Below are 14,189 nucleotides of genomic sequence, written 5' to 3' on the forward strand. Positions count from 1 at the left end.
TCCATTTGATTTAGTAGAAGAATTGGAAAGAAGAAATATATTTAATGTGTATTTGTTTCTTTTAATAAAAAAGAAAGAGAAAAAAAAAGGGAGAAAAGGTTTGAAATGGTTGTGTGTGTTTGTAAAAAGGAGAGTTAATTCTAAAGGACAGTATAAGATGTTTAGGGGAAATATTTCTTTTTTTTTTTTCTTTTTTTCTAATCTATAAAAATAAAAAAAAAACTAAAGAAATATAAGCTGAACTCTTTTATTTAGTTGTTGAAAGGGTTAAAGGAAAGTGAATGTAAAGGAAAAGAAAAAAGAAAAAAAAAAAAAAAAGAGAGAATGAAATTTATATTTTCTCAAAAGGTTGCACAATCCAATATTCCCTTTCCGATATAGACTCACCTTCATATCATCCCATTTCCTATCATCTCTCTTTTCTTTCTTTTCTCTTTCTCTTGTCCTTGCCACTCTTTTTCCTATTGTGAGAATAGATTAGGGAGATCACTCTTCTCCTGAACAGTCAAGAAAGAAAAGGTACGGAGATCGAATATATTCTAACACAGACAATGGTGTGAATGCACAACATCATGTTTGGTCAATCCTCTTTACAACAAACAAACAAAGACAGTGTTACTCAACTTTACATTTAATTTAATATGTAAAAATGTAATTATTAATCATTCAGTAGATCAAATAGAATAATTTAGTTCATTTTTATCATACAAGACTATCCCAGACAGTAAATGGACTTCAGCTCAAATCGTCTATCTTTTTTTTTTTTTTTTTTTTTTTTTTTTTTTTTCCCTTTAAAAAATAACAGTAAAGAAAAACGCGTGTTTTGATATGTAAAGTATAACTTATTCCTTACATAGTTTGTATGCTTTATATATAGATTGATAATAAAATAAATGGCAAAGTTAGTTTAGCATGAACGGGATTAATTTTTTTTTTACCTCAGTTGACCCGAAATCATCTTTTATGATTTGGTGGGAAATATAGAACGTATTACATGATTGCGTTAAAGAAATAAGCCATGTGCTCTTTTAAAATAGATTGAATATCAATGCTTACTCTTTTTCATTATGTAACAGTTGTACTCTTTCCTTCTTATTCCAGCAGAGATCAACAAGAGGAAATAGAAAAGATCACTCTTTCACTCTTTCTTTATTAAAACCTCATTTGATTATTGTCTATAAAGAATATTTATTTCCAAAAAGAAAAACCACGCTGTCATAAAAGTTAATTAATTGATTTTAATGTTGGCTAGAAAAGGTAAATGTCAGCATTTGTCCTTTTTTTTTTTTTTTTTTTTTTTTATTGTCTATATGTTTCACAATAAAGCACAGAGCTACTTTCTACAATAAGGGTTGATAGGAAAGACACAAAGAATGTCAAAAATCCAATTCACTTTCTTGGCCAATTTACATCTAATCATAGCTCTGTTATGTTATATAAAAAAATACTAGGGTTTCCTTACTTCATCTTACTTTTGACGATCGCTCTATAATCACACCTTGTTCTCTGTGCACGGTCCCTGATAAATTACTGTTTTAAATTACCCTGTTTTTTTATTATAAAAAGTAGACTATCAAATTTAAATGCTTCTTATTTGACTAGTACTTTATGATTGTTCTAAAATTCTAGTAAACTCTCTCCTTGTATTATCTAACCTGTAGTCCAAAGCATTGTCTGTTAATGCTATATTTACATGTTGTGTTGGTCATCATCGTTCATTTGCTCTGAAACCGCAGCAAGCACGGTCTGATCTTCATTTTGTGACATTTGTAAAGTAGTTGGCCAAAAGCATATTTTGTATTGAAGACAGCAGTAAAGTTTCCTAGTCTTCCAAGCATCCTTGCTCAATAACACAAGCACGTTTGATCAGCTTACAATCGCCCTTTTCCCCATCATTCAAGTGGCTACCAAAGAAAGAAAATCATGGACCCTTTTTCATTGTGAAAATAACTCCTCTCTAAATCACAGTGAGGTCCATGTGTAAACAATAAGCACAGTTGATTTCTCGTGTTTATAAAAATTGCGTAATCTTAAATGAAAAATCACGAGGAAATACCGTTAGCTTTCTTTATCAAGCGATTTAACAAGCCATCGCACGCATGTCCCCCTTTTTCAACAGAGGCTGTCGACGACTTCTTTAGCAAAACAAAGAATACATCATACTGTTTCTATATTATAGTATCAACATTTACATACGCATCCAATGCGTCAGACATGTCCTGTTTGGTTTACAAAAGCATGGGCCACTTAAACCTTCTGACACATGGATTTGATGCCTGTATGAGTCAATGCGAGGCTTAATTGCCTTTTTTTAAATTGCGTTGTATGATGTTATATCAGAAACAAGTGTGAGATGAATATTATTTAGATTTGCAAAAAAGACATTCAATAGATTTACCTATCCTCTCTATACTTTACACTCAAGTATGTAGTTTTGCCTTTTTCTCTTTATTCTCGTGTCTTTTTTGTGATACAAAGTACAGTTGCCAAAATAGATTGATTTGTACAATAGACCCAAATGCAACTACTAGAGTTTTAGTGGACAAGAAACATTCATAAGAAAACGTTGATTACAGTTATTAGAAAGATATAGTTTAATAAGAAATAAATTACAGAAGATATAAAAGAAGATATGTAAAAGTGTATCAATTGAAAGAGGTTATGGTATCTTTGTTGTTTAATCCTCTTGATAAGCACCACTCATCACACTCGGCGTGCGTTCATACTCCCACTTTAGACTCAATTCATCCATGCTACTGCTACTGTGACGATGAGACACTTTGGCTTGTGAAGCTCTCGTGGGTGTTTGAGAAAGACGGGCAAATACATTGCCATTGGTAGGTGTCCCAGTACGATCAACCAAAGATGAACTCACCATCGGTCGTTTCACAGCAGACAACCGGTGCATCGACATGCTGGGTACTATCATCTCAGGATCAAACTCGGGCGGATAGGGACTCGCACTTTGACTGATACCCATCGGTGGCAAGAGACCTCCTTTGAGTGATAACTCGCGAAGAGAGGCTCGTCTGCGCTGCATCAACTGTTGAGGCTGAATAGGAGGTTGTTGCAAGACAGACTGAGAGCGCTTGCGGATAAGTGAGCTCTGTGATGAAGAAAGGGTATGTGATCCCTGTGATGATGAGTAATCTGATTGAAGAGAAGAGCGTCGAATGTCGTTGCTGCGAATAGATGAAGTGGACGATTCACGATCGTTGGCGTATCGCGCAAACTCGGCAGGGTTCATCATCGTCATGTGGATAGGTGAGTCAGATCCACCGGTGCGTTGTTGCCAAGACACACGTTTTTGGATCATGTTGTAGAAACGATCAGGAGAGGGTGTTGATTCACGCGTAGGAAAACTGCTGACGCGTAGAGAACTATTGCCTTTTTCTGCCAAAGTGACAGACGCTCTTAAACCAGTAGGAGGCTTTGATGCGCTATTAGGGAAATTTGGCACGGTGATCGGCGATGGAGGAGGTAAAAGACCATCAGAGTGTGAGCTACTTTTTCTATCGTAATTAGAGCTAGAATCAGATAGATGATCAGGCATATCACTTATAGAAGGGTCGGGTTCAGGTGTGCCAAGTAAGCCTCTGAGACCATCTTCATATATTTTATCAAAAATGGTATTTCCACTGTTCATGATGTAGTCTTCAATCTTTGTATCCATTCGATCCGATCGACGGTGGGTTCCATTATTGCGCTCTTCAAGCTTTCTGATCTTGCGTTCATTTTCTACTGTGGTTGTGATAGCAGCACGCTTCATGACAATCAACGTACGACGTAAATCTTGTACCGTCTTTTCGAGGTTTTGCATCGTCATCTGACGGGTACACTCATCCATACGAGCATTAAATATATCATCCACCAATTCTTTATTAATGCTTCGACATTCATCTATTTCAAGAGATTTGAGTAACTTAATAGTTGCTTCATAGATTAATTCAGGAGCTGCGTTTGTTGGTACATTAAACTGTTCCTCTAAAGCATCCACATCAGCCCACTCTTCACTTGGCAGAGGGTCAGTCACGATATCGTCAGCAAATGTCACTTTGCGTTTTTCGTTCTGTGACTTTACTGTCTCGGGAGATTGTGCCTGAATTTCATCAGCTTCACCAGCAGCATCTGATTGCAATGCTCTTATTCTAGCCGAAAGGTAAGAAATTTCAGCCTCAATGAGGTCAACACGCTCATCTGCTAAGCCAATCGCAAGTGTATCCATTGGCTGACCTGTAAGCTCCGCAGTTTCCTTTTCAGCCATAAATATATTCTTTCGTTCCTCTAAAAGTTCCATTTTTTCTGCAGCCAATCTTTCTCTTCTAAACAAAAGCTGTTCCATTTCAACAATAGCTTGCTTTCCTTGAATGTATTGAAACAGCATCTTGTCCAACATCTGCTTCTTGCGAGCCACACGGACATCAACCGGCACAGGGTTCTTCTTTCTTCGAGGTGGACGGTAGCCGGGTAGGTTACGCATACCTCCACGACGTGCAACAGCCGCAAAACTTCCACCGATTGCATGTGACACCTTGCTCAACAGTTGATCGTCCAACGTACCACCTTCACGCACGGCCTTCTTGACTAAATCGGTCAGCATCTTGGTCTGGTTCTGACTGGCTAAAATTTCCTTATCACGACGTTTCAAGGTAGCTTTTTGAGCTTCATGTTCACGCTCGAGTCTCAGACGGGCATGGTTCACTTCAGATTGTTGACGTTGTAATTTGGATATCTTTCGTTCTTGAATAGCCATCTGTTCTTTGACCCTTTCGGTCTCTTGTTTCATCCTTTTGATCATTCGCTTCTTTTCGACCTTGAGTGTCTCCACGTTGGCTCTTAGAGTTCTCAACAAGGATTCTTGCTGGTTCTTGGTTGACTGCATATTTGCAATTGTGCGGCTATAGTTGCGTTTCAGGTCATGGATCTCCATCACGAGCCCCTTCATCTTATTCTCATACGTCTGGCGAGTTTCCAACAGCTGCTGTTTCTCTTTTACACCTGCGTTTGCATCCGTTCGATGTGAGGCGGCAAAGTTTTGCTTGGTTTTGGCCAAGGCTTGATCACGTTCGGCTTGAAGTTCGACAAGTTGTCTGTGGAGGTTGTCAATCTTTTCATCAAATTTGCGACGCATGAAGGCATATTTGGTCTCGGTCTTTTCAAGGTGTGTTACGAGTTCTTCTTTGACACGAATGTCCGATTGAATCTGATGAAGCATTCGTGTTAGCTGTGGGTTGGTCTTTTCTTGCTCCACAACAGAGGAAGAAATCACAGACTCCATTGTTGTTGATTCTGCAGATGAGGAGGCTGATGTAAAATCAAGATCATCAAAGAGAGAAGGAGATGTTTTCTTTGTGATAGTGCTTCTGGACATGTGGGGTTCCCAAGAAGGAACAGAGAGAGCTTCAATCTCCATCGATAGGTCGAGATCTCCAAGGTCTACAGGAGATGGCGTGGCTGTATAATTGCCTTCATCAGAGTGGGAGCGTTCCATTGAAGTACCGCATGTATACATGGCCTTCTCTGCCTTTTCAAACGCCTCAAGCTCTTCCTCCCAAGACTGAGCAGCCTCCTCCATTGGCTTCAATAAGTCAAGGACTTCCATACCCTTTTGAATTTCAGCCTTGGCTTTAGCAATACTTTGTTTGATCTCGTCCTGTAACAAGTTATCGTCTTCATTGATATAACCTTCATCATCTTCTGCCTCTAACTGAACCTTTCGAGAGGTCTTGAGGCTAGATGATCGAGAAGTAATTGGTGATCTTCTGACAGAGACTTTACTAGTCTTACAGGCTGCCATCTTGGCTGTGACAGTACTTGTACTGGATGAATTAGGATACCTCTTTCGTCTAGATCGGGACGTTGTATTGCTACCATTACCACGTCGACGATGTGAAGATGTCTGACGCTCGGGAAAGAGAGAGGTTGAGTTTGAGAAGGAAACGGTCGCTGTCTTAGTATTTTGAAGAAAGGCCAAATGGTCACGAGTATCAGACAGTTCGTTTGTGAGAGCTTGAATTGTCTTTTGATACTGCGCCACCAGTGGATGAGTTTCGAATGTGGATGTCGTCTTATTCTCTGGATCTTTCATGATCTCGCTTAATTCACGTTCCATGAGCATTGTGTCGCGTTCGCTAGTCAATTGAATGATATTCGTTGACATGTCTTGAATACGACTTCGCAATCGTGTTACTTCGGCCCTTAATGTACGGACTTCTTCATCTGAGCCCAGTGAATGTCCCTCTGATCTGACTGAGGCTAGTTCTAGCTTAAGACGTGCAACTTGAGCCTTGAGTTGATTGACTTCAATGGATGAGCCTGCAAATTCCTGATTAATTGTTACACGGTTTTTGATATTTCGAGCACGATTAGCATATTTGAGTGTATTGAGTGTTTCCATAAAATTTGTATCTGCAGGGGAAACACATGCAAGCATAAGCGTCTGACTGTTACCACCCAAGGAGTCTTGAAGTAGCCGAGTTAATTTACTATCACGATAAGGAACATGCGCCCCTCTGCGAGATTCATCGCCTAAAGCAGAGATGACATTGCCAAGGGCCAAAAGACCGGCATTAATTGAAATACCTTCTTTAGCTCGGTCACCTTGAGCATTTGTTCTTTTCAACTAATCTTTTGTGATTAATGACAATAAATATGCAAAAAGAAGTACTTACTCTTTCAGAACCAGCCAAATCGACAAAATGGAATTTACTCGTCAAGGAAGGTTCATCGTTTGATTTTTGAAGTTTTAAAATGACTGAAAAGACAGCGTGTGATCGAGATGAGACACTGTTCATGTCAGTAGAACCCGTGGTACGACAAAGTGAACCTTTGGCTAAAAATGACAAGAGTTCTTCAGGGCTGTGACAAATTTCCTCTTTGACACCACTCCAGTAAATATTTCCGGCGATATCCTCACGAATAGTGACTTCCACAGGTGTGACATTAGCGGGTAGATTTCCCTTCTTTTTCATGGCTGTATGAGGATTGAGCAGATCGATTAATTCTTCATTATATAACTCTAAGAAGGAAACATAGACTTCATATCTAAACTCTTCACTTGATTCGGATTGCTCGCGTAATCTTCGGAAAAGATCAATGATACAACGTGGCACAATGCCTGTCAAAGTTGTACAGTAAATAAAAAAGAAAAATCGGGCGAGAAAGGTTTGTGCACAGTTACCTTCATGTTCGGGATTTACAGTTGCTTCTAAACCTGTACCCATACTAAATGTCTTTCCAGAACCTGTTTGACTGAATAAAATGTTTAAGGGGGAGAAATTTATTAATGACGTATTTATTTTACCCGTAAGCAAGAATAGTGGCATTAAACCTAAAAAAAAACCATAAAATGTAAATATCGCACTGACTTTTTTTTTTCTCCTGTAATTATATTTACCCCTCAACAAACTTTTCTAACAATGGAGCTGCTGCTTTTTCATATACTTCATGTTGCTGTGTTTCACTACTAAATACATAATCATATGTAAATGATTTATCTGTTCCAACTAAGACTTGAGGTTCATTTGGTATGAAACTTATGCATTCTGTGCAATTAGCTAATTGTTCTTTTTGAGTTAAAGGTCTAACACGCAAGCCAACCCTATTTTTTTTTTTTTTTTGTCAATGAATAATAAGAGATGAGAAGGTTGTTGTTGTGTATACCTTACTGCTGTTGATGTCATGTTGAATTCAGTAGTTTTTGTATATTTTGTTATTAACTAAAATACTATGTTTCACTTGTGTTTGATAATTAATAAAAGTCTTCAAGCTCTTTTCAAATAAGATAAAAATATATAAAAAATAAAAGGGAAAAGAGTAGAAAGGAAAAAAAAGGAAGATAGAAAAAGACAATTTTTTTTTATAATTCATTCATTACACAAACAAAGTCAAATAAGGATTCATCTTTTTAATTTCATTTTCGCCCCTTTTCCGTTACTTCCGTTACAGACAATGTTTATAAAAAAAGATATTTTATTATTAAATGGTAAAGCCTATATCGTTTGCAACAAAATTTGATTTCTTTTCGACCCATTCTAAGAGCCCATAATCAGCCCCACCTCCATTTTTATTGGGTGAATCCACCCGTTCAAACATGTTTTCATAAGTTTGTTCAAAAGTCCACCCGAAATACCTACCAGGCGATCTTTGTTTGATCGACCTGTCCCACTTGAGGTCAGGAGCAATAAATCTATGATAAGCTGTGACACGATCTCCTAATACTCGCTTGTTGAAGATTGCCTTGACTGTATCGACAATATATGATTCAAATCGAGCATGAAGCCTTGGGTTTTTGAGGAAGCCATTAATTAATACAGCATCAGGGTATAATGAAGGGTAATCTGTGTAAGAGTAGTTCATAACATCAATGCCTAAATTTACACCAAATGTTGCATCAAAGTCATGACCAAGGTAATACCATTTTTCATTGTTAGCGTAGTCTTTGTAAGCACCATCATTTGTTTGCATCATCCAGTAACCATCCCAATGGCCCGCAAGGTATTCCATGACCATAAAGCGAAGGAACTGGTCGACATCAAATATTTCTCTATCAAATTTATCAACTGCTTCATCGTCCATGATATCAAGATCAGCAAATGCTTCAGCCAATGATAAAATAGCATCAGCGTCTTCAGGTGAACCCTTAGTAACCTTGAACATATCATATGCATCTTCATCCAGCACTTGGAAACCAGCACCAGTAGCACCATTATAAAGAGGGCCCATTTGAGCAGGAGGATTACCAGCATAAAAATTGGCTCGGATATAAGAGTACTTGGGAATATCATCAAGCATGTTAAATGTACCATATCCCTCACCATTGACGTACAAACGAACCATATTGGCTTGGTTAGCATAGGTTCCCATGGATCTTAGGATATCGGCATATAACTTTTCTCGCATCTGTGTAGGATCCTCTTCCATATGCCGAATCTTAAAGTTATTTCGATTGTTGATAAAGTCTCCTTCATCAAATGTCCATCTCCAAGACTGTTTAGCTGGATTGTCAATTTTGCCAGCACCAGTGATACTAAACTTGACATTCTTGAAGGTCTTGTAGTAATCTTTACCTACCATAGTCAACTCTACCTTGAATTTCTTCTTTGGAACAGTCTTGACCAACCTCTTCATATCACTCGGGCGACCAGTGACAAAGATAGTAGGGATATAGTTTGTATCAAAAAGATCAGGGTCTTTATCAGCACGGGTCCATTGCTTTCCATTATCTAAAGGACGTGGAAGCTGAGGGATGTTGGCATAGGTAATTGGTCTACCAAAGAATTCATTAAACGTCTTTTCCACTCCAGAATGCAATGTACGCGTAAATTTCTCTTCTTCTGAATCGGCCACATAGTTGTAACTTGTTTCATCACCTACATCGGCAAATCCAGTGTACAAGGGAACATTCGGACTAACAGGTTTTAAAGTGGTAAGAACACCATTCACATTCACTTGGACAGTTTCCGATTCAGGAGATATTACATTGAACTGAACAACAGCAGCTTGAACTAACGTTGTGGCCAAAAGAGCATAAACACTGTAAGAAAGTATATTCATAGTTAAAAAAAATAACCGAGGAAAAGAGGAAAAAAAGAAAAGAAAACAATCAATAAATGAAAGAGGATAAATTCAAGCTTTTTTATGCTCTATTTTTAAATCAACTCAAGATTTGGAGTAAAGAATTTCACGACTACAATTAGAACTGTTGGCAGTAAAAAAGAAAGCTTAATCAAGACAAAAGCTATGCTTTTCTTTTACCAATTCAAGTGCTCTCAGATCAAACAACATGATTTAAATAGCTTTCCTCCATTATTTACTTGTAAAAAAATAGATGTATTTTTCCATTCCTTTTATAAACAAAATATAGGGAAAAATGACATTGACCGTCTAATTGGACTTTGATTCCTCCAAACATGTTTTTTTTTGTGCCTCTCTCTTTTAATCTCCTAAAATGTTAATGAATTGAAGCAATAAACATACTTGGATGCCGAATCGTTTATGTAAACTGTGTGTGTAGGATTGTAAATCGAACGTTTTGCTTTTTTTCTTCTTCTTTTTTCTTACTGCAACACTTGGAACGACAAAATTCTTGGGCTTCTCCATGTATTGCATTTATCAGAACAAACTGAAATAAAACAATAGGAAATTTTATTTTCTTGTATTCGTTTTACTTATTGTAAATACTTTAATGTAAGACAACAAAAAAAGTTTTGCCTGCCGTAGATCTTGTTTCATTAAATTCATTATTGGGCCCGAATTAAGGCATTTTGGCTTCGGACTTCTTTAAGGTTCTGATTTGCATTATTTATAGCAAAATACTGATCTGTATACAAGATATCTATAAAAAAACAAAATATATTGAAGGTATGATTTACAAAGATATTCTGGATCCTCTATAAGGATTGATTTAACATATATCCTGTACATTTGTTTCGCTTTCGCTTGGTTGAGAATGTCTAATTTCCGTGTTCAATTTAATAAATGAGAAGGGATTAAAACAATTTTATTTTCCTAAAGCATAAGCAGAATAGTACTGTGGTTGCCATTAACTCATTCAATATGAAAAAGTTGTACATAATATATACAAGATTGATTAAAGAGATTGGTTTAAATGCTTGCCCCATTTTGTGTCAAAATACGAGAATTTCCTTGCATAATAACGCTTTCTGCTTCCAGTCGCATGACATCGCGAAGTTCTAATAACAGCTGGTTGATCAGGGTATTCTCTGGTACTTCAAAAGGTGGAGTATCAAACATAGATTTTGTCTTTGTTATTCGTCTTTTAAAGTTTGCAATAAAGACAACCCGCTCTGCTTCTTGTTCTTCTTGCATAAAAATGCTATTTCCAATCTCATCGAGCTTAAAATGATGACATAAGTTATCTTTTTATGCAGATAATAATAATAAAAGAACGATTGTTTTACCTTTTCTAGTAAATCCTCCAGAAGACTATTCCATTCGTATTCATTGACTATCACAGCCTCGCTGCGTGCGACAAATAAGAACTGCAATAAGGATAAAAACATGTTCCAGATAGAAATACCAACACTTCCTGGCTACATGTATATTGGATGAATAAAAAAGAAGCAAAGTAAACATTATATTCACTTACAGATAATAAAGTTGAAAGCTCAACCATTTCTAACAATCTTCTTAAAGCTGGCCATACTGTAAACCAAAATGATGTTTGATTCATATCTTGTAAATCGCCAATACTTCTGCATCTTATCTTTAATAAAGCCCATGTTCTTAGCAGAACGAAACAAAGAAGTAGAACTTCATTTGAACGATTGTAAGAAAAGCTAATGTCGGGGGTATGAAAATCAATCTTGACATTATATAATGTTTGTACAAGAAGATCTACAATGATACTTTCATAATCGAGCATCTTGAGTAAAAGCACGTTCAAATTTTCGGATAGCAAAACCAGTCCAAACCAGTTCAAAAACCGAAGACATTCAGGTGTTTCTTCAAGCTAATAAGAATACAGATTAGTTTTCTTTAAAAAAAGAGAGACAATGCCGTGTATTATAAACCTTCAGTAACCCAAGTACGTTTGTTACTTGACTAGCATCCTTTGAGCATTGATAGGCGACCAGATGAGAAGCAATGTTGTATATCTTGAAATCCTTTTTTGTGAATTGTTGGCTGGTTGAGGATAGTTTTAAAAAGTTCACTAAATGAGGTAAAAGCGTCTCGATCTTGTTTTGAAAATAGCGAGTACGTTCACGGGTTTCGTCTGTCGTTGTTTTCTCAATCTCCATATACCATTTTTGGCCATTTGGCTTCAAGTCCCAAAAGATAACCTGCAGCAGCATTTGCATCGTTTCCTTGCTCGGTCTATTCACAGAGGATAGGCAGTTCTTAGTCTCTTCCAGTATGACATCAGCAAAAGGATTTTCAGACGAGACGCCAGGAATCAAGGCCACAGAGGAATACGATGCCAAGAGCTTTGCGGCCGTTTTAGGTTGCACAACACAATGCTGAAGACCGTGTTTAAATACTGTCTGTATAGGAGAAATTAAGCTGGAATATTGATACGGATGCTCTTTCAAAAGCCTAGCAGACATTATCAAAACTGGATTGATGTCCCAATCCGATCTTCGCCAGTCTGCCGTATGTTTAGTTAACGCATTTAGAAAGCTAGGAAGTTCATTCAACACGCTGAGAGAATAAGGATGTGAGTGAACAGTTTCTACATATCGGCTGGTATTGCTTAATACATTCGAAAATGCTTTACGATCCATTTGCTGCTTCATCAGTTTGTCGAGCACATCGCGCACTGGTTGATCATATAGGTAGACTGGTTCACCATAAATATCCTCATCAGGAATGGTGTCCTCAGGATCAATCACTGTGCGTAAGACAAAGAATAGATCCATTTCCTTGTTATTTGAATCCGACGTAGACTGGTTTTTGAACAACAAGACAAACAATCCGGCAACAGCAAATCGAAGGAACGCGCTTTTGAGAAATTGCTTTGCTTTCAGCAATACAGGATCAGAGTGTCGAAGGCCATGTTTTGTCAAGAGTTTGCCCAAGGCCATGATTTGCTTTGAGAGTACCATTGCTGTCAAATGGTCTGAACGGCGAAGAAGACATTTTAGGATCTCTAATATCAAAAGCTTGTTTTCTTCACTGATATTTGTGGTTAATAATCCAATTATAACTTTCATGCTGTTGACAATATCTCTTTCGCATTCTGAGTCAAGAATATTGTGCTAGCAAATATAAATTAGCCAATAAAAGGATGTTTTGCTTGAAACTTTTACCTTATATATAACAATCAAGAACGTTTCCAACCATCCTTTTAATACCATATGTCCAAGCTGAGTAAGATCGATACCTGAGTTTATCATTTTGAAAACAACATCAATAAAGTATACACCAGGGCTTGTATTTTCTGATAGATGCAATTTGCTATGTTCAACAGATTGAGAAGCCATAACAGCTACGGTTTCTGCAGGCAATGGAGCAAAACTATCCATTACTTTTTTCAGTCCTCGTACACAGGACGTCATTGAGGCAATCTGTGCAATACTTTCTGAATTATATCTTAGCGGACCAAAATCAATGATAATATCTCCTCCATCATTGAAGTAATGGCAGTTTTGGAACCCCATCTGCTGAATTAGAATGAACTTTAATCTGTACACTTGATTTTGGGATATGCTTAAATGATTACTGAGCATCTGCATAGCAAGTGTGATCATCAACAGTTTTATGTTTTGACTCTCTACAGTTTGTAGCGTCTCGTCATCATCATTTAAGAGATCGTATGTCACTGGTGGCTGTGCATGCTTATCTATAAGATCCATATATAAACCTGGCTCTAGTGCTTCCAACAGAGATTCCCATTGTAAAACTTGCCAATCAGGGAATAGCGCGTTAAGTTGGATCATTTGACGAAGCAGAGGCACTCTTTGTTCTTCATTTGCTGTCAGGAAATAAGCTTCCCAACATCGGAAGGCAGAACGAAGATGGAGTGTCGTAAAAGCTCGCATGATTGCAAATGCTTTGGATCGAACATACTCCTGCAAATATAGATGTCAAATTATATTCTTTGCCTGTAGAACACTTTTACTTACTTCTTTATCCCATAAGCTTTGAACAAGGTAACTAAACGCCGGACCAAGATGGCAAAGTAATTTGAGCCATTCTGTTTGAAATTCGGCATCCATTTTTGAGAATAATCCATATAAATTATCCAATCCTTGATACCTATTTTTTTTTTGTTATCGTTTAAAAAGCAAAAAAAAAAAAAGATATGCACATGAATTCTTACCTGTTCTCCCAGCAATCATTTTCAAAAATATTTTGGACATAAGATCGGAAATAACCAGCGTTGACGTTAATAAGCCTCATTAACAAGTCCAAATTGACTCTGCTTAAATAGTCAAATGATGGTGTTAGATTTTTCCATACACTAGACAGGAGTTAGAGTTCATATATGAATATATAAACAATCGTGATTGGCATACTTTGGCATAAGTTGCGGCATACAATTTGACAGGAATTCATCCCTATTGGTAATTGCTTGGCCCCAATGGGACAAAGAATAAAACAGTTTGATAATGCATTCGTTTGCATTTAAATGATTGTAGCTCAGATATTTTAAAATATAACGAAATATAGGCAGTTTTTCATCAGGCTGCGTAACGGTTATGTTGTTAGCATGTAACGTGTTTCTC

At 37.2% G+C, this 14,189-nt stretch overlaps 3 protein-coding genes across 3 annotated transcripts; all 3 read right to left on the reverse strand.

Moving 5' to 3' along the window:
• Nucleotides 1-2,677: 2,677 nt before the first annotated feature.
• RO3G_15938 (uncharacterized protein) lies at nt 2,678-7,448 on the reverse strand (the record flags this gene model as incomplete). Its single annotated transcript, XM_067670522.1, has 4 exons — nt 2,678-6,622; nt 6,672-7,251; nt 7,304-7,330; nt 7,444-7,448. The coding sequence occupies 4 exons, from the start codon at nt 7,446-7,448 to the stop codon at nt 2,678-2,680; spliced, it is 4,557 nt and encodes a 1,518-aa protein (XP_067526623.1).
• A 529-nt stretch (nt 7,449-7,977) lies between these two features.
• RO3G_15939 (uncharacterized protein) lies at nt 7,978-9,555 on the reverse strand (the record flags this gene model as incomplete). The annotated part of the gene is made up of 1 exon (XM_067670523.1): nt 7,978-9,555. The coding sequence occupies one exon, from the start codon at nt 9,553-9,555 to the stop codon at nt 7,978-7,980; it is 1,578 nt and encodes a 525-aa protein (XP_067526624.1).
• Nucleotides 9,556-10,605: 1,050 nt separating this feature from the next.
• RO3G_15940 (uncharacterized protein) lies at nt 10,606-13,863 on the reverse strand (the record flags this gene model as incomplete). Its single annotated transcript, XM_067670524.1, has 7 exons — nt 10,606-10,880; nt 10,923-10,947; nt 11,111-11,473; nt 11,562-12,719; nt 12,771-13,532; nt 13,587-13,719; nt 13,784-13,863. 7 exons carry the CDS (start codon nt 13,861-13,863, stop codon nt 10,606-10,608), a joined length of 2,796 nt encoding a protein of 931 aa, XP_067526625.1.
• Nucleotides 13,864-14,189: the final 326 nt, after the last annotated feature.

This window comes from Rhizopus delemar, genomic scaffold, assembly GCF_000149305.1.
Source record: "Rhizopus delemar RA 99-880 supercont3.18 genomic scaffold, whole genome shotgun sequence".
NCBI lineage: Eukaryota > Fungi > Mucoromycota > Mucoromycetes > Mucorales > Rhizopodaceae > Rhizopus > Rhizopus delemar.